Source organism: Asterias rubens, chromosome 13 (genome assembly GCF_902459465.1).
Source record: "Asterias rubens chromosome 13, eAstRub1.3, whole genome shotgun sequence".
NCBI classification, from domain to species: Eukaryota; Metazoa; Echinodermata; class Asteroidea; order Forcipulatida; family Asteriidae; genus Asterias; species Asterias rubens.
In genome coordinates this window covers 1658107-1682991 of record NC_047074.1, presented here as the reverse complement: position 1 = coordinate 1682991, position 24885 = coordinate 1658107, and the positions used below count along the sequence as shown (strand labels likewise).

Here is a 24885-nt window from a genome sequence, read left to right as displayed (position 1 = left end):
GCTTTTAGCTGTGCACTGATAAATGTTTGCTGCCAACTACCGCCGAAAAGAATCCAGTTAGGGCCTCTTTTTTTCTGGTTATACCTAATTAATGTACATCACTTTTATGTTCCACATTAATTACCTGAATCATAATAATTTAATTTAATCAACTCGATCGTTACAAGTGTCATTAGTGTGCAGCAGTTTTTAACATTGGTGGACTTTTTAAGTGCGCATTCGCTCAGTACTTCCGACTTGATAGCCATTCACAAATTACAAGGTTTCAGAGCAATTTAGAGGAAATCACCGTTAATTATGGGCTGCTAGACGACAGATAAATGAGACTGCTGGGGTGATGTGATTATGCAATAGACACGCTTAAGTCGTCATGTGGCCATTGGAGCCAATTCGTGATCAAATTAAAGGCAGTTTTTCAGTTTGTGGTCTTTTTCCCGCTTCTTTTATCCACTATAGGGGAGAGGCTTCATTGTTCTTATTGATTAGATTTCAACATTCTTTTTTAGAAAAGCAGGTCAAATAGAACTTAGATTTTAGAATTAGGTTATTGCTATTTTAATTTTTAGAAAATATATTCAGTAGAAACTAAGATATAACAATTATTTTCAATGTAAATTACATCAAAGGAAATTAACTACTGTTATTATAGTTAAGAAAAAAAGTTCAATAGAAATTAAGGTTCAATTTTTCTTAAATATAATAATTGCATCAAAGAAAATCATTGTTTTTTGGGTTTTTTTTTTTTTTTTTTTTGGGGGGGGTAAGAATTGTTTTTCAGTAGGCATAGAAACTAAGATTTTAAAATTCTTTGCAACGTAGGCCTACATTAAATGAAACTAATTATTGTTGTTATTTAGAAAGTGAAGACAAAAGTCCGGTCTATTTCATTGCCTTGCCAGACCACATATAATAATCCCGTACTATAGTTTTCACACATGCAATTATGCCTGACCCACATAGCGTGTTTTGAAAGGGACGTCTCCAGCCTCAATCCAATTAGGGAGTATAAAAAATTGCGTCTGTTGTCACTGCATGGCCGGCTCACCTCGCAATCTACACTTATTCCACTGTATTTAAAATCACATTCTCTGTGAGCAGTAAACGCAAGCCTTGTCGGTTCTCGTTAGCCGTACTGACGTCACACGTCTCAACCAATCACGTTCACGTTTCAAGTGCATCAGTGACTAACATCTTCCCGCACTGAAGATTTTGCGATTTCTTAAAAATATCGTCTGCAACGCTCGGTGCATACAGTAACGGCATAAACTCGAACAACAGTGGAATTGTAAACACGCTGTGTCCCGCGGAAATTGCATATAAGAGAAAATCATGATCTTCTTAGTAAACAACTCGCCTGAGCTTCAAAGATGACTGCTTTTTCACTCAGCCATGTGCCATACAGGTAGGGCCTATATGTCTTGTTTGTTTTCAATTTACTTCAAGCCTTGTTACCACTGATTGACGATTGTTCTTGTTTTTCCATTGTGAATTCAAGACGTGAGTGTGCTTTTTTTTTTATTGAAATCGGAATTGTGTGACCGGTAACGGCGTATTACGATATGTTTTCGGGAAATGTTTTTTTTCCCTCAAAGGGTTGTTTTGTTTGATTTGTTGTTTTGACATGTATTTGATTTTGTTTATTTCTTTAGACAGACACATCATATAGGTGTATTTGGTTTCTTAGTTTAACTGTAAAAGAGAAAAGAGAATTAGGTGTTGCAAACTACCTACCAACCAAATTGTATAAATGCAAACAAATTGTTAATGGCCTGACTTCGACCCTCTAGCAGAGTCTTTGATGAAGGCTAAATTTATAATTGAATGACATTTAATGTACATTACGGCGACATAGATTGAGTTTGATTATACTAATTGGTTTAGGCCAAGTTAATTAGCTAAAGTCATATAGCTTTTAACTGATTACGGGAAAAATTACATCATGCGTTGACGGCAAAACGGTTAATGCCCTGACGTTCCTAGCCGAGTAGAATCTCTCTCGAAGGCTAAATGACAACACAACACGTAAGAAAAGAAGGATGCCTGATGCGGTGAAAGGGGGCTAGGGAGCGCGTTGACCATGCCACAAGAGGTTGACAACATCTTATTTGAATGTATTAATGCTTTTGTATTATCTGATATAGGCACCAGACAGATTTGGTAGGCCTAATTACTCAGAATGATTGTGAAGCATAAAAACCTACTTGGTGTAACGAGCATGGAAATCTGCAAATAGTATCAAATATTGTGAGAAACCTCTTTTTCAAGAACTGTTCAGAGGGAGCAAACATTTTTATACGCAAAAATGGTTTGCATGAACCATTGACGATGCACAAAACAAATACTTGCACAACCTGTCTATTAGACATGAATTAATGTTAGGATCACGAAAACGAATCAATCTTTTTTTTTTTTCTAATTTATAACAACCACACGATGTATGGAGTTGTTCTCATGCAATACATTTTTCAAAAGCTTGCAAATTTCTATAGAATATTAACACACAGACACACACAATCAAAAAGTTAAACAATTAAATCCAAACTTTCCAGTGATTTTGTTTTCTAAACATAGAACCTAGCATCTTCACAGGTTTGTGATACCCAATTTGATTGATCAATTTTTATAAATGTGTATCACAAAGTTGGATTCTGGTTTTTGACAATTACCATTGTCATTTCATCTCGGCCTATTCCTTTTGCAATCTCGTAACCAACCAAATAAAAATCCGCAAATCGAATTCATTACTACAAACACTCAAAGTTTCTTATGATACAAATCCGTCTATCCCCATGGATTTAAAACCAATTGCTTTTCAATCACTCCAGCCATTGAATAGACAAACAATACCTTTGAAAAGACAAACAATACCTTTACACGAAGTTACTTTAACGTGAAGACCTGACCGTGACAATCAGAGACGAGATGGCTTTAGTTGGGACGATCTTCTTCATTTTCTGTTCTGTTCAATAAGCATGCAAGCGTGAATAATGCCCATGCTTGATGCTGTAAACACACAGTCATTTTTTTTTTCTGGCGTCGACGGGCCTTCTTAAAGACACTACTAGTAATTACTCAAAATAATAAATATTAGCGTAAAAACTTACATGGTAAGCGACAATGGAGAGCTGTTGGTAGGATATAAAACATATTGAGAAACGGCTCCCTCTGAAGCAAAGTAGTTTTTTAGAAAGAGTTAATTTCTCACTCAAATAATGTGAATCTGATAAAAGACTTCAGGCCTGAATCCCTTTATAGGCGTCTGAAATCACCCGAATTGCTGCAACAAGGGTGGTTTTCTTTCATTGTTCTCTTCGATGACCAATTGAGCTCAAATTTTCACAGCTGTGACATGTTTGCATGTAATTGGATACACCAAGTGAGAATACTGGTCTTTGACAATTATTACTGAATGTGCCAGTGCCTTTAACTACTACTGCTATAACTACTATACTACTCTTACGATGCGGAAACAAATTTCTGAAATTGATTTTTGATTCGTTTCTCATTCGCTTCAGTCTGTCCATCAGACAGTTACGTCTCACATGATGTAGCCCACTGAGGGGAATGATTGCACAATATTATGTTGGTTATAGACTCGCGCAATGTTTTCTGGATTTCACAAAATTGTAAAATTCAAATGGACATGAGATTGCAAGCGTGGATGATTCAATACCTCTAGACTCATACATGATATCTTGAAGCCTTTGGACCCTTTCGGTAAACAGTATTGTCCAAGGCCCACACTTCGTGTATCACAACTTCTATGTCAAATAACAAACCTGTGAAAATTTAGGCTCAATCGGTCATCGGGAGTCGGGAGAAAATAACGGGAAAACCCACCCTTGTATCCGCGCGTTTCGCCGTGTCATGACGTGTGTTTAAAATAAATTCGTAATTCTCGCTATCGAGAATTGATGTTGTTTTACTGTTTTCTCAAAAAGTAAAGCATTTCATGGTAAAATATTTCAAGAGAAGTCGTTCACCACTATCTTCTGTAAACCCTGTAAGTTATTTGTAAATCTGTGAACTTTTTTTCCCCCGAAAGGGTCCAATACACTTTCTGTATGTAGGGAGAGATTTAATTCACTTGGTTTTGAACCGTAACCCTACTGACATGATCAGTTTCTATTTCTACACACCATGCAAAGCTTGACTTCTTGTGCGTTATCTAACTCTCAACTCATTCGTGAGCGTGGACTGGGTCAACTCTAACTTCAGAATTGACCTGGTTTCTGAGCCCCAGTTGGCTTGACTCGTTCCGAGTCAAGCTGACCCAGGAAAATGCTTCTCATTGGCTAATAGTTTCTCAGAGTCAAATGTTTTGATTGATTTCTAGTCAATTCGCAGGATTCTTACTACCATTCCCATCATTGATTTTCATTAGAGTTACTGGCAGGAACCTTTCTCTGATTGTGAGTTCCAATCTACGGATTTATTCTTCCCTTCCTGAAAATAACCGCTCCAGATTTTCGGCAACATCTCAAAAACGCTTGCACCTTTTGAAATGAAATTTCCACCGGGTTAGTTTAATGCTTGAACAATATAGGATTGAAACTTATTCATTCAATCTAATGACTTCCACCGGACCGTGATGGTTTTCCAAATGTTCCGGTCCAGCATGGAGTTACACATGTCCTCATAGGTGAGGTTGGAGTAATCGCATAGTTGGTTGCTGGGTGTTTTAACAGGGCTTACTTTGCTCCTCTTTCCATGTGCTGCTTGCCACAGCACCAAATCTAAAACCACTTGATCCGTACTTCTCTTGCAACATTCGACTATTAACATTGAGTCTCCTTTTTCTGTACACAATATCTTAAGAGTTGTTACAAACCACCTTCGGCCTCGTTGGATATGGGACGCAGAAGCGCTATATCTTTCCGTATTCCACTTCTGTACACAATATCTTAAGAGTTGTTACAAACCACCTTCGGCCTCGTTGGATATGGGACGCAGAAGCGCTATATTTTTCCGTATTCCACTCGCGCTTGTGTGATAACTTACATTATCTTGTCAGACATCTTAGAGACAGTAGAAGGAGGTGATGACTAGCCTTCAGACATGACATTAAAGGCACTGTTCACTATTGGTAACGACTCAAACTAATTGTTAGCATAAAAACTTACTTGAGCGAGCATTGTGAGAAAAAACTCCCTCTGAAGTAACGTAATTTTTGAGAAAGAGGTACCTTCTTAGTCAAATTATATTTAAAGGCCTCTGGCCCGAAGTTTTTTTGACATATTTTTAGGCATCTGAAAGTACACTTGTTTTCCCTCCATTATTCTCTTGCATTTTCGAAGACCATTTGAGTCAAATTTTTCACAGATAAGTTACGCATTATTATTTCTAAAGAATACTGGTCTTTAACAATGTCAAAAGGTGTCCAATGCTTTTAATTGACAGCACCAACCACAGAATATTTATCTCCTCTGTCGTTTTTATGTTTAGAATGATCGGCGATTCGTGATCGGTAAGAACCATCGTGTATCTTGACTAGACAACCGGTGTTTGTTCACCTTATCGGTGAGTACCTACTATAAAGTCTACTCTACTGCAAAATTGTCAAAGTTCACAAGGCGATAGCCTTGTCCCCATTTTTAGCAAAATTTCAAAAGTTCACAAGCCTTGTACCCTTTTCAGCAAAATTTGAAAGGTTCACAAGGCCTTGTACACTCTCAAAGCAAAATTGGCAACATTTGCAAAGTTCAGAAGGCTAGAGCCTCGTACACTTTTCCAGCAAACCTTTTTTCAGCCAAATTTGAAAAGTTCACAAGGCTATAAAACCTTTGGGACAAGACTCCAACAGACCTGGCTAGCCTTACTGAGATTGCCTCTGTGACAGTAACCTGTTAGTCCAAAACTGTAAGCACATTAATGTCTTGCTTAGCAGTTAACCTGCCAGTATTACACTTATTGTGCATTAGGTGACTGGTGCCCCACCCAATATTTTGCTTAGCAAAGAAAGTTGTCAAGCAGTATATTTTGCCTAACAGCTTTATGAAATTAGGCCGAGAGTGCATGAATTGGAACAATGTAAATGGTTAACGGCATACAGCACTTAACGGATTGTGTATAGACCATCATTAAGTAACATAAGAGCTTAAAGGCACCGGACACAATTGGTCATTGTCAAAGACCAGTATCCTCACTTGGTGTATCACAACAAATGCATACAAAACAAATGTGTAAAATTTTTTACTCGATTGGTCATTAAAGTTGCATGAGAATATTAATGCAAGAAAAGAGACTCTTGAAACACAAATGTGTGTGGTTTCAGATGCCTAAAAAGGGCTTATGGCTTGAAGTCTTAATATTTGAGTAAAAAAATATCTCTTTCTCAATGTTACCTCAAAGGGAGCCGTTTCTCACAATGTTTTATACTATCAACAGCTCTCCATTGCTCGTTACCAAGTGTATGTTTTTATGCTAACGGTTATTTTGAGTAATTACCAATAGTGTCCAGTGCCTTTATTTATCAAGTCTGATCTGTGTATTTATTAACATTTGAAAATAAAGAGCTAAATAAATACAATCTGCAGTTTTTGGCTTTCATTATTTGGTCTTTGAGGCAGTTATATTCCCTACCGAACCCCTGGACTTGCTGTCTATAAACAACAGTAATTATTAAAATGACACTTCTGTATCTTTTAAATTAGTCATTACATGTACACTAAATACTAAGCTTTTCATTTTAGCCAAAATGAGAAACACTTTCGATCATTTTCTGCGATTAAAACTGATTAAAAGTTTAAGGAACGCCTTGCATTTTTATCAAGTTCTCCTTGAAATAGAAAGGATAACACTAAGAAGCTTTGGTTTGGTTTTTACAAAAGTTTGTAAAGAAAAGCTCTTTATACGATATTTTTAAGACGAAGTGAAGAGGCTGTGCATGACGTCACCACCATCTAAGACCTTTTGGGATCTTGAATAAATAAAAAATGATTTGAAATAATTCCAACTAAAGGCCTAGTTCCGGGAAAAATTTGGGTTAAATAATAAATTAATTTTGTGAGTAGTAACTATCAGATGGCGCCTTAGCTGTGCGACGTAGGCGTTGGATTAGGAGCCACGAGATCCCGGTTCAACTCCCAACGTGTTCTGTTTTTCTTTTTCATTTGACGCCGCTGTGGATTATTTAAGTAGTATTAAAATCATCTCCAAACACCAGCGGGCACCGTGGCGACACGGTGTACTGGATAGTTCCATTGTGCGTGCAATCCAGAGCTGGGACACCGGTTCGAATCCTACCCGTACCAAGAGGGACATGACTTTTACTGTTAGCACCAGTAATGGATTGGGGTCCGTCATGTCTATCCCCAAATTAGGTGTGGATGATTTACCGTGTGGGAGAGTAAAGGAGGGACCGGGACTGCCAGTCCCTGAAGGGTTCTAATGGGTGATCACCACGCTGGTTTCGACCAGACTTTGAGTCCCCTGAAAGCCTGGTCGACACTCTGACTAACTCTTTGCACAAATTTGCTTTAATTTAAATTAATTTAAACAATCTATTAAATCTTAATGTAGGTACCTCGACAGCTTTTGTTAACAATCACCTTAGTCCATTTTGGATAAAGTCACAAGGATAAGCCCTGCAACTTATCCATTTTTTATTATTATTTTTTATTAAGTCAAAAGGAGTAAACCTTGCAAGTTGGTAAATTTTTGACCAGTTTTGGATAAAATCACCAGGGGTAATTCAGGAAATTTGAGATTTGTTTATACTAAAAAAAACACAAGGCTGTATAGCCTTGTGAACTTTTCCCAAAAAATCATAAGGCTATAGCCTTGTGAACTTTTCGAAACAAATCAAAGTCCTTGTGAACTTTGCGTAAAAAATCATAAGGCTATAGCCTTGTGAACTTTTCCCAAAAAATCGTATAGCCTTGTGAACTTTTCCCAAAAAATCATAAGGCTATATATAGCCTTGTGAACTTTTCCCAAAAAATCGTAAGGCTAAAAACCTTGTGAAAATTTCCAAAAAAATCATAAGGCTATATATAGCCTTGTGAACTTTTCCCAAAAAATCGTAAGGCTAAAAACCTTGTGAACTTTTCCCAAAAAATCATAAGGCTATATATAGCCTTGTGAACTTTTCCCAAAAAATCGTAAGGCTAAAAACCTTGTGAAAATTTCCCAAAAAATCATAAGGCTGTATATAGCCTTGTGAAAATTTCCCAAAAAATCATAAGGCTATATATAGCCTTGTGAAAATTTCCGAAAAAATCATAACTTTTCGAAAAAAATCATAAGGCTATAGCCTTGTGAACTTTTAGAAAAAAATCATAAGGCTATAGCCTTGTGAACTTTTCCCAAAAAATCGTAAGGCTAAAAACCTTGTTAAAATTTCCCAAAAAATCATAAGGCTATAGCCTTGTGAACTTTTCCCAAAAAATCATAAGGCTATAGCCTTGTGAACTTTTCGAAAAAATCATAAGGCTATAGCCTTGTGAAAATTTCCGAAAAAATCATAATATTTCCCAAAAAATCATAGCCTTGTGAACTTTTCGAAAAAATCATAAGGCTATAGCCTTGTGAACTTTTCCCAAAAAATCGTAAGGCTAAAAACCTTGTGAAAATTTCCGAAAAAATCATAAGGCTATAGCCTTGTGAACTTTTCGAAAAAAATCATAAGGCTATATATAGCCTTGTGAAAATTTCCGAAAAAATCATAAGGCTATAGCCTTGTGAACTTTTCGAAAAAAACATAAGGCTATAGCCTTGTGAACTTTTCGAAAAAAATCATAAGGCTATAGCCTTGTGAAGTTTTAGAAAAAAATCATAAGGCTATAGCCTTGTGAACTATTCCCAAAAAATCGTAAGGCTAAAAACCTTGTGAAAATTTCCCAAAAAAACATAAGGCTATAGCCTTGTGAAAATTTCCGAAAAAATCATAAGGCTATATAGCCTTGTGAACTTTTCCCAAAAAATCATAAGGCTATATATAGCCTTGTGAAAATTGTGAACTTTTCGAAAAAATCATAAGGCTATAGCCTTGTGAACTTTTCCCAAAAAATCGTAAGGCTAAAAACCTTGTGAAAATTTCCCAAAAAATCATAAGGCTATAGCCTTGTGAAAATTTCCCAAAAAATCATAAGGCCTTGTGAACTTTTCGAAAAAATCATAAGGCTATAGCCTTGTGAACTTTTCGAAAAAAACATAAGGCTATAGCCTTGTGAACTTTTCGAAAAAAATCATAAGGCTATAGCCTTGTGAACTTTTAAAAAAAAATCATAAGGCTATAGCCTTGTGAACTTTTCCCCAAAAATCGTAAGGCTAAAAACCTTGTGAAAATTTTCCAAAAAATCATAAGGCTATAGCCTTGTGAAAATTTCCGAAAAAATCATAAGGCTTGTGAACTTTTCGAAAAAATCATAAGGCTATATAGCCTTGTGAAAATTTCCGAAAAAATCATAAGGCTATAGCCTTGTGAACTTTTCCCAAAAAATCATAAGGCTATAGCCTTGTGAAAATTTCCGAAAAAATCATAAAATTTCCGAAAAAATCATTATGTGAACTTTTCGAAAAAAATCATAAGGCTAAAAACCTTGTGAAAATTTCCCAAAAAATCAACTTTGCGTATAAATCATAATATAGCCTTGTGAAAATTTCCCAAAAAATCATAAGGCTATATATAGCCTTGTGAACTTTTCGAAAAAATCATAAGGCTATATAGCCTTGTGAAAATTTCCAAAAAAATCATAAGGCTATAGCCTGGTGAACTTTTCGAAAAAAATCATTGTGAAAATTTCCCAAAAAATCATAAGGCCTTGTGAACTTTTCGAAAAAAATCATAAGGCTATAAAAAAAAAAAAAATCATAAGGCTATAGCCTTGTGAACTTTTCCCAAAAAATCGTAAGGCTAAAAACCTTGTGAAAATTTCCGAAAAAATCATAAGGAACTTTTCGAAAAAATCATAAGGCCTTGTGAACTATTCCCAAAAAATCGTAAGGCTAAAAACCTTGTGAAAATTTCCCAAAAAATCATAAGGCTACAGCCTTGTGAACTTTTCGAAAAAAACATAAGGCTTATAGCCTTGTGAACTTTTCCCAAAAAATCGTAAGGCTAAAAACCTTGTGAAAATTTCCCAAAAAATCATAAGGCTATAGCCTTGTGAACTTTTCCCAAAAAATCATAAGGCTATATAGCCTTGTGAACTTTTCGAAAAAATCATAAGGCTAAAAGCCTTGTGAAAATTTCCGAAAAAATCATAATATTTCCCAAAAAATCATAGCCTTGTGAACTTTTCGAAAAAATCATAAGGCTATAGCCTTGTGAACTTTTCGAAAAAAACATAAGGCTATAGCCTTGTGAACTTTTCGAAAAAAATCATAAGGCTATAGCCTTGTGAACTTTTAAAAAAAAATCATAAGGCTATAGCCTTGTGAACTTTTCCCCAAAAATCGTAAGGCTAAAAACCTTGTGAAAATTTTCCAAAAAATCATAAGGCTATAGCCTTGTGAACTTTTCCCAAAAAATCATAAGGCTATAGCCTTGTGAAAATTTCCGAAAAAATCATAAGGCTTGTGAACTTTTCGAAAAAATCATAAGGCTATATAGCCTTGTGAAAATTTCCGAAAAAATCATAAGGCTATAGCCTTGTGAACTTTTCCCAAAAAATCATAAGGCTATAGCCTTGTGAAAATTTCCGAAAAAATCATAAAATTTCCGAAAAAATCATTATGTGAACTTTTCGAAAAAAACATAAGGCTAAAAACCTTGTGAAAATTTCCCAAAAAATCAACTTTGCGTATAAATCATAATATAGCCTTGTGAAAATTTCCCAAAAAATCATAAGGCTATATATAGCCTTGTGAACTTTTCGAAAAAATCATAAGGCTATATAGCCTTGTGAAAATTTCCAAAAAAATCATAAGGCTATAGCCTGGTGAACTTTTCGAAAAAAATCATTGTGAAAATTTCCCAAAAAATCATAAAGCCTTGTGAACTTTTCGAAAAAAATCATAAGGCTATAAAAAAAAAAAAAATCATAAGGCTATAGCCTTGTGAACTTTTCCCAAAAAATCGTAAGGCTAAAAACCTTGTGAAAATTTCCGAAAAAATCATAAGGAACTTTTCGAAAAAATCATAAGGCTATATAATAGCCTTGTGAAAATTTCCGAAAAAATCATAAGGCTATAGCCTTGTGAAAATTTCCGAAAAAATCATAAGGCTTGTGAACTTTTCGAAAAAAATCATAAGGCTAAAAACCTTGTGAAAATTTCCCAAAAAATCATAAGGCTATAGCCTTGTGAACTTTGCGTATAAATCATAATATAGCCTTGTGAAAATTTCCCAAAAAATCATAAGGCTATAGCCTTGTGAACTTTTCGAAAAAATCATAAGGCTATATAGCCTTGTGAAAATTTCCGAAAAAAACATAAGGCTTGTGAAAACTTCCCAAAAAAATCAGAAGGCTATAGCCTTGTGAACTTTTCGAAAAAAATCATAAGGCTATAAACCTTGTGAAAATTTCCCAAAAAATCATAAGCCTTGTGAACTTTGCGAATAAATCATAAGGCTTGTGAAAATTTCCCCAAAAAATCAGAAGGCTATAGCCTTGTGAACTTTTTGAAAAAAATCATAAGGCTATAAAAAAAAAAAAATCATAAGGCCTTGTGAACTTTTCCCAAAAGTCATGCAGATATAATGGTGACCTCGTGAATACATTTTATAGGCCTTCAAAGGTTTTTATTTCTCTCTGACTGAAGTGTGAACTGAAGTTACTCTCCAAAAATAATATCCAACATTTTTAGAGGCAAATACAAATACAATCTAAATTTATTTTAAGAGTAATTATTTCTTAAAAGAGGGGCTGCGAGGCAAAATTCTGGTCCATGGATGCAATCATTTGCCAATAGAAATAGTCCTTGAAAGTCTGTAATATCATATTATGTATGACTTCAAGGAAGATATAAAGGCTAATATTTATACATAATCTGAGAAACGTTTCTAACAGAAACATTTATCGGATTCGAATTAAAGGGTATACCAACTGATTTCTTTTTCTATTAAACCACATTTGACTTCGAAGTGAAATGTCAGTGACAAAATACTTTCGACAGCTGATGTAGGCTTCTAATAGTTAAATAGATGTTAAATTTGCATCGGGGATGAAGAACATAAAAAAGAAACAAAAGGTTTGCATTGCTTTTGATTTTAAGAGTGATTGCCAAACGTATATCTTCTCTTTAAAAGCCAAGAGAAATTGCCAAGGCAGTTTTGTGTTTCTTTGTTCACAGTGAATGCGTCCTTCTAAACATAAACTTGATTGAGTCCTCTCAGTGTATTGTTAATACGGCTTAATCACATCTCTCGTCTTTCCCTGTGGTGAACAAAATTGGCTTTACGAATGGAAGAATTATTTACATAAAACTGGCCCTAGTCACCCAAGCACTCAGAAGCATCCGTCGCTAATCTAATAAGTGAAACTGTCTGCAGGCCTCGCACTCAGAACGTGTGAAAATGTCATGAAATGTTTACTTAAAACGCCACTGAGGCGAGGATATTCCTCCCCGAGGATAGCAAATAACGTAGACTGCCTCTGCATTAATATTATTATATTATTATACTTCTGTGATTGAATGCCTCATACGTGAAAATTTCATTACAGTAGCTTGCAAGCCTGAGGAAACCTGTAGAAGTGTTGCTTGTGAATAAGAAACACCCTAACCAAACCCTAACCCTCAAAACCCTACAAGTTACGGTGGCGCAATATGCTGCCAGTTAAACCACGAACACTATAGGGCGAGCCCCTTCTCTTACGTACATTACACAGCACACGGGGCCTACGGCTGTATGTCCCATCCGAAGGACGCAACAATACGGAAGGACACAAGAGTCACAACCGGGACCCAAACCCACATTCTTCTGATCAGAATCACCAGATCTTGAGTCCGATGCTCATAATTATAACCATTCAGCAACCACACACTGTACCCTTTCCCCGCAACCTTTTTCAGTAAAAAATACTTGTCGTAGAACTACAGGGAATTTATCCAAACAAACTACCACACGAGACCACCTCGTGAAATACGAGAGTGACGCTCCAAAAGCACTATATAGGTCTCCCGCAGGAAATCTAGTACGAAGTTTGACATTTCAGAGACATGTGACTTCTCTTAAAGGCACTGAACACTATTGTTAATTACTGGTAAATTGAATTGTTATATGAAACCTTACTTGAAACGAGCAATGACGAGCTGTTGATAGAACAAGAGAAACGGCTCCCTCTGAAGTATAACGCAGTTTTTGAGAAAGAGGTAATCTCTTACTCGAATATTAAAAAAACAAGTCTGAAAGCACACACTTTTTTGGGAACAAGTGTGTTTTTCTTTCATTATTTTCTTGCAACTTCGAAGACCTATCGAGTCCAAATTTTCACAGTTTATTTTTGTATGCATCTGTTGGGATACCCCAAGTTGGAATATTACTTGTCTTTGACAATTTTACCAAAGGTGTCAAGTGACTTTGCAGAAGTAACGGTTGTATTGTTTTGGAAGGAACACGGTAGCTGGTTTTATATGTATTTTGTTGCCTCCGAACAATGAGCTGATAACATGCAATCAGTGTGGGTTGATTGACAGGAAGCCCTTGGGGTCGAGTGCCCTGGGGACATGTGCCAAATATGGATTAACAGCTCTAATTTCAAGTGGCAAAATTTTAAAAACAAATTTTTGCAATAAAAAAAAAAAGTCATTTAAAATTGTATTACATTACACAAGGGCAATAAAGCTATTTTTAAAAGTTGACGGCAATAAAACTATTGGTTAGAAGCCAACAGCTTTTGATATAAAGTATTAAGCATTTTGAGAAACATTTCACTTCGAATGGGGTAAGCCATTAAAAGTCATCGGTTAGTGTTTCGCCCCAAAATTTTAAATTGGGAAACGTGACTGCAGCAACGCTTGCATTACGTAATGAGAAATTACGAAGAAGAAAAAAAAATTGTATATGCTAAGCGCATCGAGTACCGTTGGTAGATATGTGCACGTATTATGTAACACTTCGGTATTATAAATATTTGTTTCGGTTCCAATATATGAAGACATCGCCAATGGTGTTCATATTATCACCTCAGTGTTACAGTGCGGTAATGGTGTCTGTAAATGGCGTCAATCGGGTGACATTTTAATCATGAAGTGTGCGACATTTTTATCGCGAAGAGGTACAATTTTTAGCCACTTCCGCATTGCCCAAGAGCCCCAAGCAACATCACGTCCCACTTCAGTTTATTCATGGTAACTGTTTCCACGCTGATCTATATTCATTTTCATTTTAACACCTCGTCACTATTGGAGATACTTCACAGTGAGATACAGGGTCTCGTGTTTCATAAAAAAAAGAATGTGTGTTTACGAATCTATGCGTCTAGACAGATACACCTTGCATTTTCTGTTTCAAGATTTAGTAACAGTATCGTTTTGTTTTTTATAGGTCATGACTTACTTCAAAGGCTTCAGGCCTGAAGTCTTTTAAAATTTCCTAGGCATCTGAAAGCTCACAAGCATGTGTGCACAGTGGTGGTTTTTTTTTCACTATTTTTCTTTTACAACTTCGATGACCAATCGAGTCCAAATTTTAACACATCTGTTATTTTATGCATAATATGCTGGGACACACCAGGTGAGAACAATGGTCTTTGACGATCACCAAAGGTGTCCAGTGCCTTAAAGGGATAGTATGCTAAATCTCACTGCAGGGAGACACCCATTGAGAATATATGTATTTGACAATATTACCAAAGGTGTCCAGTGTCTTTGCCTTTAAGGGATAGATGCCAAAGCCCACAGTGCAGTCTAGACCGTGCTTTTTTACAACTCGACCCTCAAGCGGAGCGACAATGATATGTCCCTAGGTATATGTCCCTCCCGTTTGTTGACGTACGTTCCTAGAGACGGAAAAGCACCATTCTGTGTTGGCATTCGTCACGAGTGAAATTGACTGGAAAAGTGAAAAAGACACTTCAGACCTGCTAAATTGCATAAATGCATAACTGTTAAATGCTGAGGCATGTCTGGGTGTTTTGATAAATAGTTCAGATGAGGAGTCTGACTTCAGAATTTAGGATTTGAATAACTTTGCAGGATGGTGAGAATATAGTCAATAGAGGTTTACGGAGATACCAAACTCACTAACTGACTTGTGAATCTTTTTATAATCTAGGCGGTACGTGTATGTGCATATTCGTGGATAGTTTGTTGTGCATATTCGCTAAGGATAGGGCCCATAAATAAATATGATGGGCGTTTTAATGAAAGGTCGTCTTTTATGACACTTTTAAACGTAATTTTTTCCAAGGAAACCTTAAGATGACAAATTCAAGTCAGTTTGATGGGATTTTTTGCAAGGAAATGCGCAATCATCTCCAAAGCCATTCGGAGTTACAGCAACCATAATGTGACATAATTCAGGATAGACGTGCATAGCCTACAGCGTAACCACCACATCTTCTACCACTAGCCGCCTGTGATTTTCTCCACATTTTCCAATTAAGCTTAAACATCAGTTCCAGTATTAGGCACCGGTAGCTCAGCTACGACGTGCTGCGGGATGCTAGTCGCCGATTACGAGGTGGAATGTTATGATTGAATACGAGACCTTCAAAATCTGAATATTATGTTCCTCTCTGCAATTTCTCCCACTTCTGCTGACGACCCATGTATTACTTTCGGCACGGTGACTGCAATGTTAGGCTTGTAATAGCTTGAAGGCATTGGACACTATTGGAAATATTGTCAATATTGTATTCTTAATATGGATGTATCCAAACGTATTCATCAAATCTGTGAAAATTTGGGCTGGGTCATGCAAGAGAATAATGAAACAAACAAAAAACCTTGTTGCATTGCTTTGTGTGCTTTTGAGTGCATATAAGGGGCTTGAAGCCTCGTTATTGTTTGAATGAGAAATTGCCTCTTCCTCAAAAACTACGTTATTTCGGAGGGGCCATGTGAATTACGGCGCACAAGTTTAGATAAATAAGCAAGAGTTTGACATGTCTGAGCTTTAAGAACGAAAGTATTTTATAAGTTGCACGAAACTTTAATGACAATGATTTTCAAAGAAAATGTGCACCGAGTGGCTTCCAACCATGCATCTTCCCAGGCGACACGGAGGTCCATATGTATCAAATAATCTTTAAATACCCCCGGTACACGAGCCCTTCATTTAAAAATTCACATAGAAAGATGTTTCCAAACAACAACTCCAAGGTTGTTTTTTCCCCTAGCGCTATAATGCAAATGGATTCTTACAACCTTCCTGATTGTAGTCTATCGAGAGTACAGCTCACCCCCATATCGCACGCAATAATCGATCTTTCCAAGTGATTTTTGAAGTGGTGCACATTGACTGAAAGCCCACCTACGCAACAATACCATCGAGCAATATTTGACTCTATGAGTAATACACAACAAAATAATCGTGATTTTTCTACAGCTTTGAACATCTTGATCAGATAAAAGTAATGGATGAACGTAATCCAGAAAATCACTCCACTTCGGACCCTGCATACAACACATTTCCATGTCGTTTAAAAGGGCTTGTGTACTTTTAGTTGGACACAAAACACAATGTCCACATAGATTTACAGTAAACTTGGCCTACACGGTTTGAAGATAATGACGGTAGAAAGCTTTCCTTTAAAATATTACTTGCTGAGGTGCTGAAGTTTTTTAGACATGAGTAAACAATGTCATGAAAAGACGTCTCAGTGAGACAAACATTATTTTAGCAGGTTCAACGTATTCACCAGTTCTGAAAATATTCAAACCTCTCTATTATAACGGTTGCGAGCCTCTATTACGGTGAGAACAACAACATGGCGGCCGGTTTTAGTTAAATCGATTCACTCTTTGAGTTTCCCCGTTAATAATTCCGAGCAGCTCTCTATAGCTGTCAGATAAATCCGGAATGACATCAATCTTTACAATCATCACCATCATTTATAACGCTCCGGTGAACACCACTCATTAATCCGCCCGTCGGAACGTACGTCGGACCGTGTATAGATGGAGTTAGTGAACCGTGCACTGAAGGGCAGGAACCGTCCGGACGGATCGGTCGATTTTTATTTCTGGAGAGAATTTGTCAAGAAAGGATGCGGGAGAGGTGGCCTTGTGGAGGTGCTAAGGGATGTGCCTTAGAGAGGGAGAGGGAGAGATGCATAAACAAAACATACAAAGCAAAACCAGTGTACCATACTATCCGGAATGGTTTAGTCCGCAGAAAGAATAATTCGATATCGGAATTCACAATCTGAGAAACGTTACTGTCAATAACGTTTCTTACAATTCAAATTCTGATGGCTAACAACCTAGGCCTACATATTTTTCCTAGAGAGAGACACACAAACGAAACCTACACAGAAGAAACCAGGGCCCAATTTCATAAAGCCTGTATAGCACAGAAATAGTACTGTTTATAGCAAGAACAGGCTAATAGCCAAAATTTTATTAAGTTTGCATTGTTGTGGCTTGTATAGTACCCCACTAAAATGTGTGTGCTTTCAGATGCCCAATAAAAAACCTTCAGCTAAAGCCTTTTTTATTCGAGTGAGAATTTACCTCTTTCTTCAAACTACGTTACTTCAGAAGGAGATGTTTCTCACAATGTTTTATATACTATCAATAGCTCTTCATTGCTCACTACAAAGTAAATTTTTATGCTACCAACTATTTTGAGTGTCCAGTGCCTTTAAACGAAATCGTAGACGGTATTCTGTGAGACGGGGCAGACTGAGCCACGGCCACAATGACACAACAAATGAAGAATGGAACTCGAGTCATCTACACTTGATCACTAGATGTCATTGAACGCTAACGATAAAAGATTCACTTCAAAAATAGCCTTAAAAATAGGGTCTATATATTTGAAGAATAGAAGGCTTTTATCTTCTTGAGAAAGGCGCGCAAATCCGCTGATAAAAGCAGATAGCTCAATTTCGAATTTGACATTTTGGGAAATGTGAAGGCTATATTTAGTTCCCGGACGCGATAGGGGGTAATTGATTGCTGAATTTTATCTTACTTTATGCCATGCATATATGTTTTGTACTTGTTATGATGAATAGGGTATTTTCTGTTTTGAAATTTGAGTACGATTGAACACAATTTCGCTTTTATTTGATAGCAATGACCAGGGTATGGATAGTGCGATTGTATATAAACTGCTGAAACATTGAGTTTAAAATTGACTTTGTGGTGTTTTTTCTTTTCTAATTCAAGTAGGAACTCGAGACTTATCCAGTCGGATGTAACGTTAGAGAGAAATGTTTTGGTGTGGAGTGATATTTTATCCCCCCCAATCCCCCCTCAGTAATACAAAATCAGTCTCCACGCTTAATCCATGGACTCTTATAACTCAAACTATTAGCCGCACAACATTCAAACTCTTTTAAGAGTAACTAATAGTTTGAGTGTTGAGGTTTAAAAAACGAAACTAACACTCAAATTGTTCGTCTTTCAAAACTCAAACTCATGGACTCTCAACATTCGAAAACTTGAACTCGCAACACTAAAACCGTCTGATGTTCAATACTCAAACACTAAAATTCTTCAACACTCAAATGATTTAACTCTCAACACTCAAACTCTTTGACTCTCAAGATAGACTCTCAACAACAGTCACAAATTTTGACTATCGATCAACACTCAAAATGCAAAATGTTTGACTCTTAACACTCAAACATTGGACTCTCAAGATGCGATCATATCACGATGTCACAAAGCTAGAACATTCATTGACACTCAAACTATTTGGCTTCTCAATACAGCAATACTCAAACACTCAAAACTCAAACTTGTTAACTCTCAACACTCAAACTCTTTGACTCTCAAGAGTCGAACACACTGCTGATTTAAAACTAGAACGTTCGATGAAACTTGTACAGCTCCTTGAACTCAATACAGTCTCCTGACTCGAATGTTCTTATTTGATTCAGAGCTGTTACGGAAGGTAATGTGATTACACAGTCGCCTGTTTCAACAATATTGGAATTTTGCAACGAGTCTTGCTATTTTTGGCATGGAATGCCTGCAGCTTACGTGTTTCGGTTCAGTACAATTCGGTATTTAACCTCAATTTCCCGTAAAACAAAACAGAGAGGAAGTTGTTTCGGGAATAGTCTTTTTTAGTCCATCGAGTTTAATTCTGCCTTTCAGCTTACTTGTATCTGTTTATGTGAAAAGAACCCTTTTTAGTCGTGGCTTGCTCTCACAATTGCACTTCCCTTGAGAGGAAAGTTGCGTATAATAATATGAGGCTGCTATTGAATCGGTCTATTGACACATTTGAACCGGTCTATTGATGCATTCGAACCAGTTTATTGACGCATTCGAACCAGTTTATTGACGCATTCGAACCAGTTTATTGACGGTTTCGGACCGGCATATTGACGCACTGAATGAAAACCAAACTCATGTTTCTATATGAAGCATAGGCTACCTCCAATGTGCACGTTTATGAAACAACCGGCGTCTACCTTGCTTGGTTTAGAATTGCAGTCGACTGGAGAGAGCTTTGAAATGGAATATCTTTTAGTTGAATAAGTAACTGACTGAATTGAAGTGTACTTTTGGTGCTGCCTAGTAGTAACCCAGCGCGCAGTTATTGACCAGAACTTCTTGTGTCAACTGCAAACCAATCTGCTTAGACATGTCGATTGCAAAAATCACATAACAATTCTTTTACGCAAATAAGGATGCTGTATACCGTGTTTCAAAGTTACATAAGACCGCAGGCCCAAGGCAAGCGATTCTCCACAGCGTCAGACCACTCCGGCAGTTTCGTAACTTTGCTTAGCAACATAACATCGAAGTCTTATACATAGCGCACGTATCTACCAAACAAGGCGCTGAGTATATACAAACTCTTAGAAAGATAGGATATTACATTAATGAATTTTGAGACCGAATTGGTTAGCACCTTAAAAGGATTTACAAGGTGCTACGGCGCTTAGAGCAGCCACAGCCAGGAACACCGAGGCGAACCCCTTCTCTTTTCGATAAGTGCACTGGGTTATTTTTTACATGCGTTCCACAACACATGCCCCATCCGCTTTACGTGCCATCCGAAGGACGAATCAATGGTTAAGGGCCTTGCTTAAGGATACAAAAGCAGTGATGTTCAAGTGTTAAGTTTCAGTCTGATAAATTAATTTGATTGACCAAAGAGATATATGCCCTGAGGGCGCGTTTATTCAAATCCCAACAAGTAAAACTGTGTTCTCATTATTTTCGACTCTGCCCTTTCCTCGTTTTGAATAATAGTCTCGTAGACATAGTTCTGGTCCCGGGTAAAGATTCTGAGCTACAGCAAGCCCAATATGATGGTATTGTGGGTATTGCCCTACAGTAGCCTACTTGACGACAAATCGACGGCACATGGCATATAATACTCAAAAGATTGCGTTCTCCCTTCGTGATATAAAAGCATTATGAGCACCTTGCGTTCACGCTTAAATAGCCATTTTGAATTAATAGTTTCTGCTTCATGGGACTATTAAATGTTGGTGCTGTAGAACAGAGTGAAGTACTACTTGCTCGTAGAGTGAACGACGTTTTCTACTGGTGTGACAAAGTGCAGAGTGACTTAACGGAATTAAACTGAATCCCACCGCTGCAACCAAAATAAGTGACCATTGTGAGGGACAACAAGTTTTGTACTCATGGATTTTTTGTATGTCCACAGGTCTTGAGACATCATGCCGTCTTTGGAAGACAGGGTATCCGAAGAGGCTGTTATGCTATGCAATGAGTTTATTTACCTCAAGCTACGTCAGCGTGGTTTACTCAACAGAGGGCGACAAACAGGTAAGACCTAATGTCCCCTATATCCTTTACCGCAAGGATAGGGACAGGTGTTGGCTTTATACGCACGTACGTCGAATTTAACAGCGAATCTCCCCAACCATGAAGGCAAATGTTCACATAATGTAAAATGATGCGAGGTCAAATGTGATTATGTGCGTGGGGTCTACAGCAAATCTCTGACGTAATTCAAGATCTGAAAGTGTGACGTCATATGTTCAGGCTAGTACAATCAAGGCTTCCCAATGTAGGTTATTCCTTCAAAAATGTAGTCTTACTCACGCAAACCATGTTGTACTTGAGATATTATGTATATATTGTTTCATACTCCCAGCTGCAGTCAAACTTATTCCCACCGCTGCAACCAAAAAAGCACGCCACCAACCGAAAGAGATAACGATTCAAGACACGGTGCTGGAGCTCCAGATGGTCAGTGCCGAGATGGAGCAGAGGTACCCGAACCTCTTCAAAGACGTCTTCACTCAGTTAAACATCCGGGTCACTTCCGAGGAGGTCGTGGAGGAAGCCGTCACGGCCGTTGCGTCAGAGATCTTCCGTAGTGGGATCACGTGGGCGAGGGTGGTGGCCATGTTTGCTGTTGCGGCCACACTGGCGGCCGAGTGCGTCCAGCAGCGGACCCACGACCACGCTGCTTTCGTGGATAGGGTGGTCAGGAGTTTGAGTCACTTCGTGAGAGAGAATCTTGCGGAGTGGATTGCTAGAGAAGGCGGATGGGTAGGTGCTCCCCCTTCTTTTCCCGAAGATTATATTACCTTCATTATGTCACTCATAACCGTCACTCAGTGACGCTGAGGTGCTTCAACATTCAGTATTTGCCGCTGCAAGGTATGAGGGACTACGTTTGAATATGAGTACTCCTTCTACATGTATAATGGTTTTACAAGGTGTTGTGGTGCAATATGCAGCAAACCAAACCAGGAGCACCGGGCGAACCCCTTTATCTACTAAGAGGTGGAAGACGAGCAAAAATACCACTTTGACAATCTAAACCAAACCGATAGCTTTGAAGTAATATTGATGATCTTTGTGATATATTAATCGATTGTCTTATTTTCCTTTGTTTTCTAGGGTGATATGACAACAACATTCCGAGGGGTCAAAGAGGACGATTCTAATATGCTAATGACCATCGGCGTTGTGGGGGCGTTGTGCGGATTCGCTGGAACGATCTTAGCAACAGGGAAACTCCAGGACAATTTATAGCCAATCAGGAACGTCTTAAAAGTGACGTCAGACGATGAACCGACCAATTAAAAAGAGAGGCTTCGAATTTCACAACCTTGAATTTGCACAACCTTCTGTATACAGATACCAAGTGAACTGCAATCACCAGCAAGAAGGCCCTGTCGAGACTGGGTGTAACTTGAAGGGGGTGAGAGTCATTGTTCACAAAAGGGTCTGAAACTACACACCATGTAGGATACCAATTCTGCTGATGTATGTTGAAATTATGGCTTTTCCACCTGAATGGTAAACCCTCTGGAGTTATAGATTCCACCGAGCTTGACAGTGTTCTCAGCACTAGAGAAGTAGATCAAAGAGCAGGGTTTTGTTATATATGGAAAAAGTAACGGCTGATCTTCTTCACCAGGCTGATCTTCTTCACCACCAGGCCGACTTAAAAACTATGAATTCAGATTAAAGTCTGACAAATCTCATCCCTGAACTTGACTTCTCAATTAAAATTGAGTAGAGGAAAATTACCAGATAGACAAGACAAATAGTCAGGTAGCTATATTTTGTAATGACCACGTTTCAAACCTCTTGTATTGGAAGAAGGTGACTACTTCGTGAAGAGCGGTTCCAGACACAGCAAGTAATTCTTCCAGTTTGTGGTATCACAAGAATGCGCACCAAGGTATCAACAAGCTAAGAGCTTCCAAATCAAACTTAACATAACTAGGCCTACAGATGGTACCAAGCTTGAAGTACAGAAGGTTGGAAGACAAAAATGTAAGAGACATCGTCATCATCAACCAACCAATTGGAATCTAACAACCGATCACGCCATTTATGAAGGAGCAATCACAGAGTCAACTTCGAAGCGTGTGTAATAAAACAACAAACGATTTCGTCCAAGCGAGGCCTTGTTTCACAGCATGGACAAAAATCACCTCAAAAAAGGCTGTGTTCCATTACTCGTAGATTGGTCCATTAATATCCGCAACTATAAGGACAGGTATTGGTTTATGCATGCACATATATGTAAGTCGGATTTAACAGAGAATCTCGTGAATGCCATGTCAAAATGTGGTTACGTACGTGGGCTCAACAGCAGAACTCTGGCGTACTTCATGAACCTCGAAGTGTGACGTCAGACTACATTCCTCAAAAACTCACTCAACTTAGACATTCGCTAAAACCAACAGCACTACACACGCAACAACATTTCGAGTATGCGGTGCACACAATCTATTTAAAGCTCTCCAAGGTACAAATTAGTCAGTGACATTTTGATTATCGAGCTGGTCTCTTATTTCAAAGTCTGCACTATTAGGCAGAACTTAATTTGACGTCATAACGAGTACATAACGCCATAACCGAGGAAATCTGTGCTGCACTTGTTCACAGATTACCGCAACGTTTTTGTTTTTGTTTTTTTGTGTGTTTTTTTTTTTGGGGGGGGCGGGCGTAAATTTTCCAGCGCTACACCAACACACTATACAGCAAATGCAAATTGAGTTAGTAGTAAACTATGTTATTTCAGTCAAAACCCCGTTTTGGATTAACACAAAACACTAATTTGAAAACAGTTCGTTCCCTTCCCCTCCTTTATTTTTTTAAGTTTGGTAACGTTTATCTTTACGTACCCATGAAAAGCTAGACATTTACATAATACCCTGCACAAGCAATTTCATATAGATAGAGGAACATTTTGGCAAGAAGGCTGGTCCTTAATTTTATCTAAAAAGTTTCTGACACTCTTTCAAATGAACACTTTTAAAACATGGCACTTAAGAGAAAACCAATAAAGTGGAGGTTTGTGTGCATTAATGGCCGTTAGAAGGGTGTGAGCACTGACATTTACTGTTATATTTGTGGTTTCTGATACAATATTTTCGATATATTTTGTGCATGTAGTTGCTCCAGGAATGTTCAAACAACTTGTGAAGAACAGTCCATGTCTAAAAGAATCTTCTGAAGCTTATAATGCTGAAATATAAACTCACCATAAAATATATTTACATAATATGAAACCAAGACGTCATGTTACAAAGCAAGTGACGAAGAAATACCTTTGTATAATAATAACTTAGTGCAAATTGTATGTGGAAATAAAACAAAACATATACAGAGCCTAATTAAAATGTCCAAGGCTTTCTTTATGGTGAATTAGATCTGCTGTCACTACCATAGCAACCACACGAGATACCTCTGCAGTGTTTATAACGGAATGTTGAGTTATAATAATATACACATGTGGTTTGAAAGAAGCAAGTCATGCACGCAGTTGGTCTTTTTGAGATTATGGTGGCCATCACCGGAGTGCACTGTGTAATATAATATACAGACAGATTTAAAGGCAGTTGACACTATGAGTAGTTACTCAAAATAATTATTAGCATAAAACCTTACTTCGTAATGAGTAATGGGGAGAGGTTGGTAGTATAAAACATTGTGACAAACGGCTCCCTCTGAAGTGGAGTACTTTTCGAGAAAGAAGTAATTTTCCATGAATGTGATTTCGAGACCTCAGATTTAGAACTGGAGGTCTCGAAATCAAGCATCTGAAAGCACACAACTTCGTGTGACAAGGGTGTTTTTTCTTTCATTATCTCGCAACTTCGATGACCGACTGAGCTCAAATTTTCACAGGTTTGTTATGTTATGCATGTTGAGATACACCAAGTGAAAACAGTGTACAGTGTCTGTAACAAACCTTACAGTGTTAAAAATTGTGTCCATTCACCATATCTCAAAATGGCTTATGGAGACCCATCTTCGCCTTAAGGGCTGAGGGGGATATGTTTTAAAGCGCACTTTCGATGTACGGATTTTCAAATAGTCGCCGTTGCTTAAAGGCACTGAGCAACTTTGGTAATTCTCAAAGACCAGTAT

General features: G+C 37.6%; 1 protein-coding gene across 1 annotated transcript; it reads left to right on the top strand.

Annotated features, from left to right (window-relative positions):
• Positions 1-881: 881 nt before the first annotated feature.
• Positions 882-24030, top strand: LOC117298575 (bcl-2-related ovarian killer protein-like). Its single transcript, XM_033781894.1, has 5 exons — positions 882-1402; positions 5446-5520; positions 20687-20808; positions 21140-21540; positions 21895-24030. Exons 3-5 carry the CDS (start codon positions 20700-20702, stop codon positions 22027-22029), a joined length of 645 nt encoding a protein of 214 aa, XP_033637785.1. The 5' UTR covers positions 882-1402; positions 5446-5520; positions 20687-20699; the 3' UTR covers positions 22030-24030.
• Positions 24031-24885: the final 855 nt, after the last annotated feature.

Bases quoted from the DNA above. Each gene is read 5' to 3' on its own strand.
- LOC117298575 (XM_033781894.1), top strand. From the start codon at position 20,700: ATGCCGTCTTTGGAAGACAGGGTATCCGAAGAGGCTGTTATGCTATGC. The intron at 20,809-21,139 runs GTAAGACCTAAT...TCATACTCCCAG, and splicing joins CAACAGAGGGCGACAAACAG to CTGCAGTCAAACTTATTCCC. The intron at 21,541-21,894 runs GTAGGTGCTCCC...TTTGTTTTCTAG, and splicing joins TTGCTAGAGAAGGCGGATGG to GGTGATATGACAACAACATT.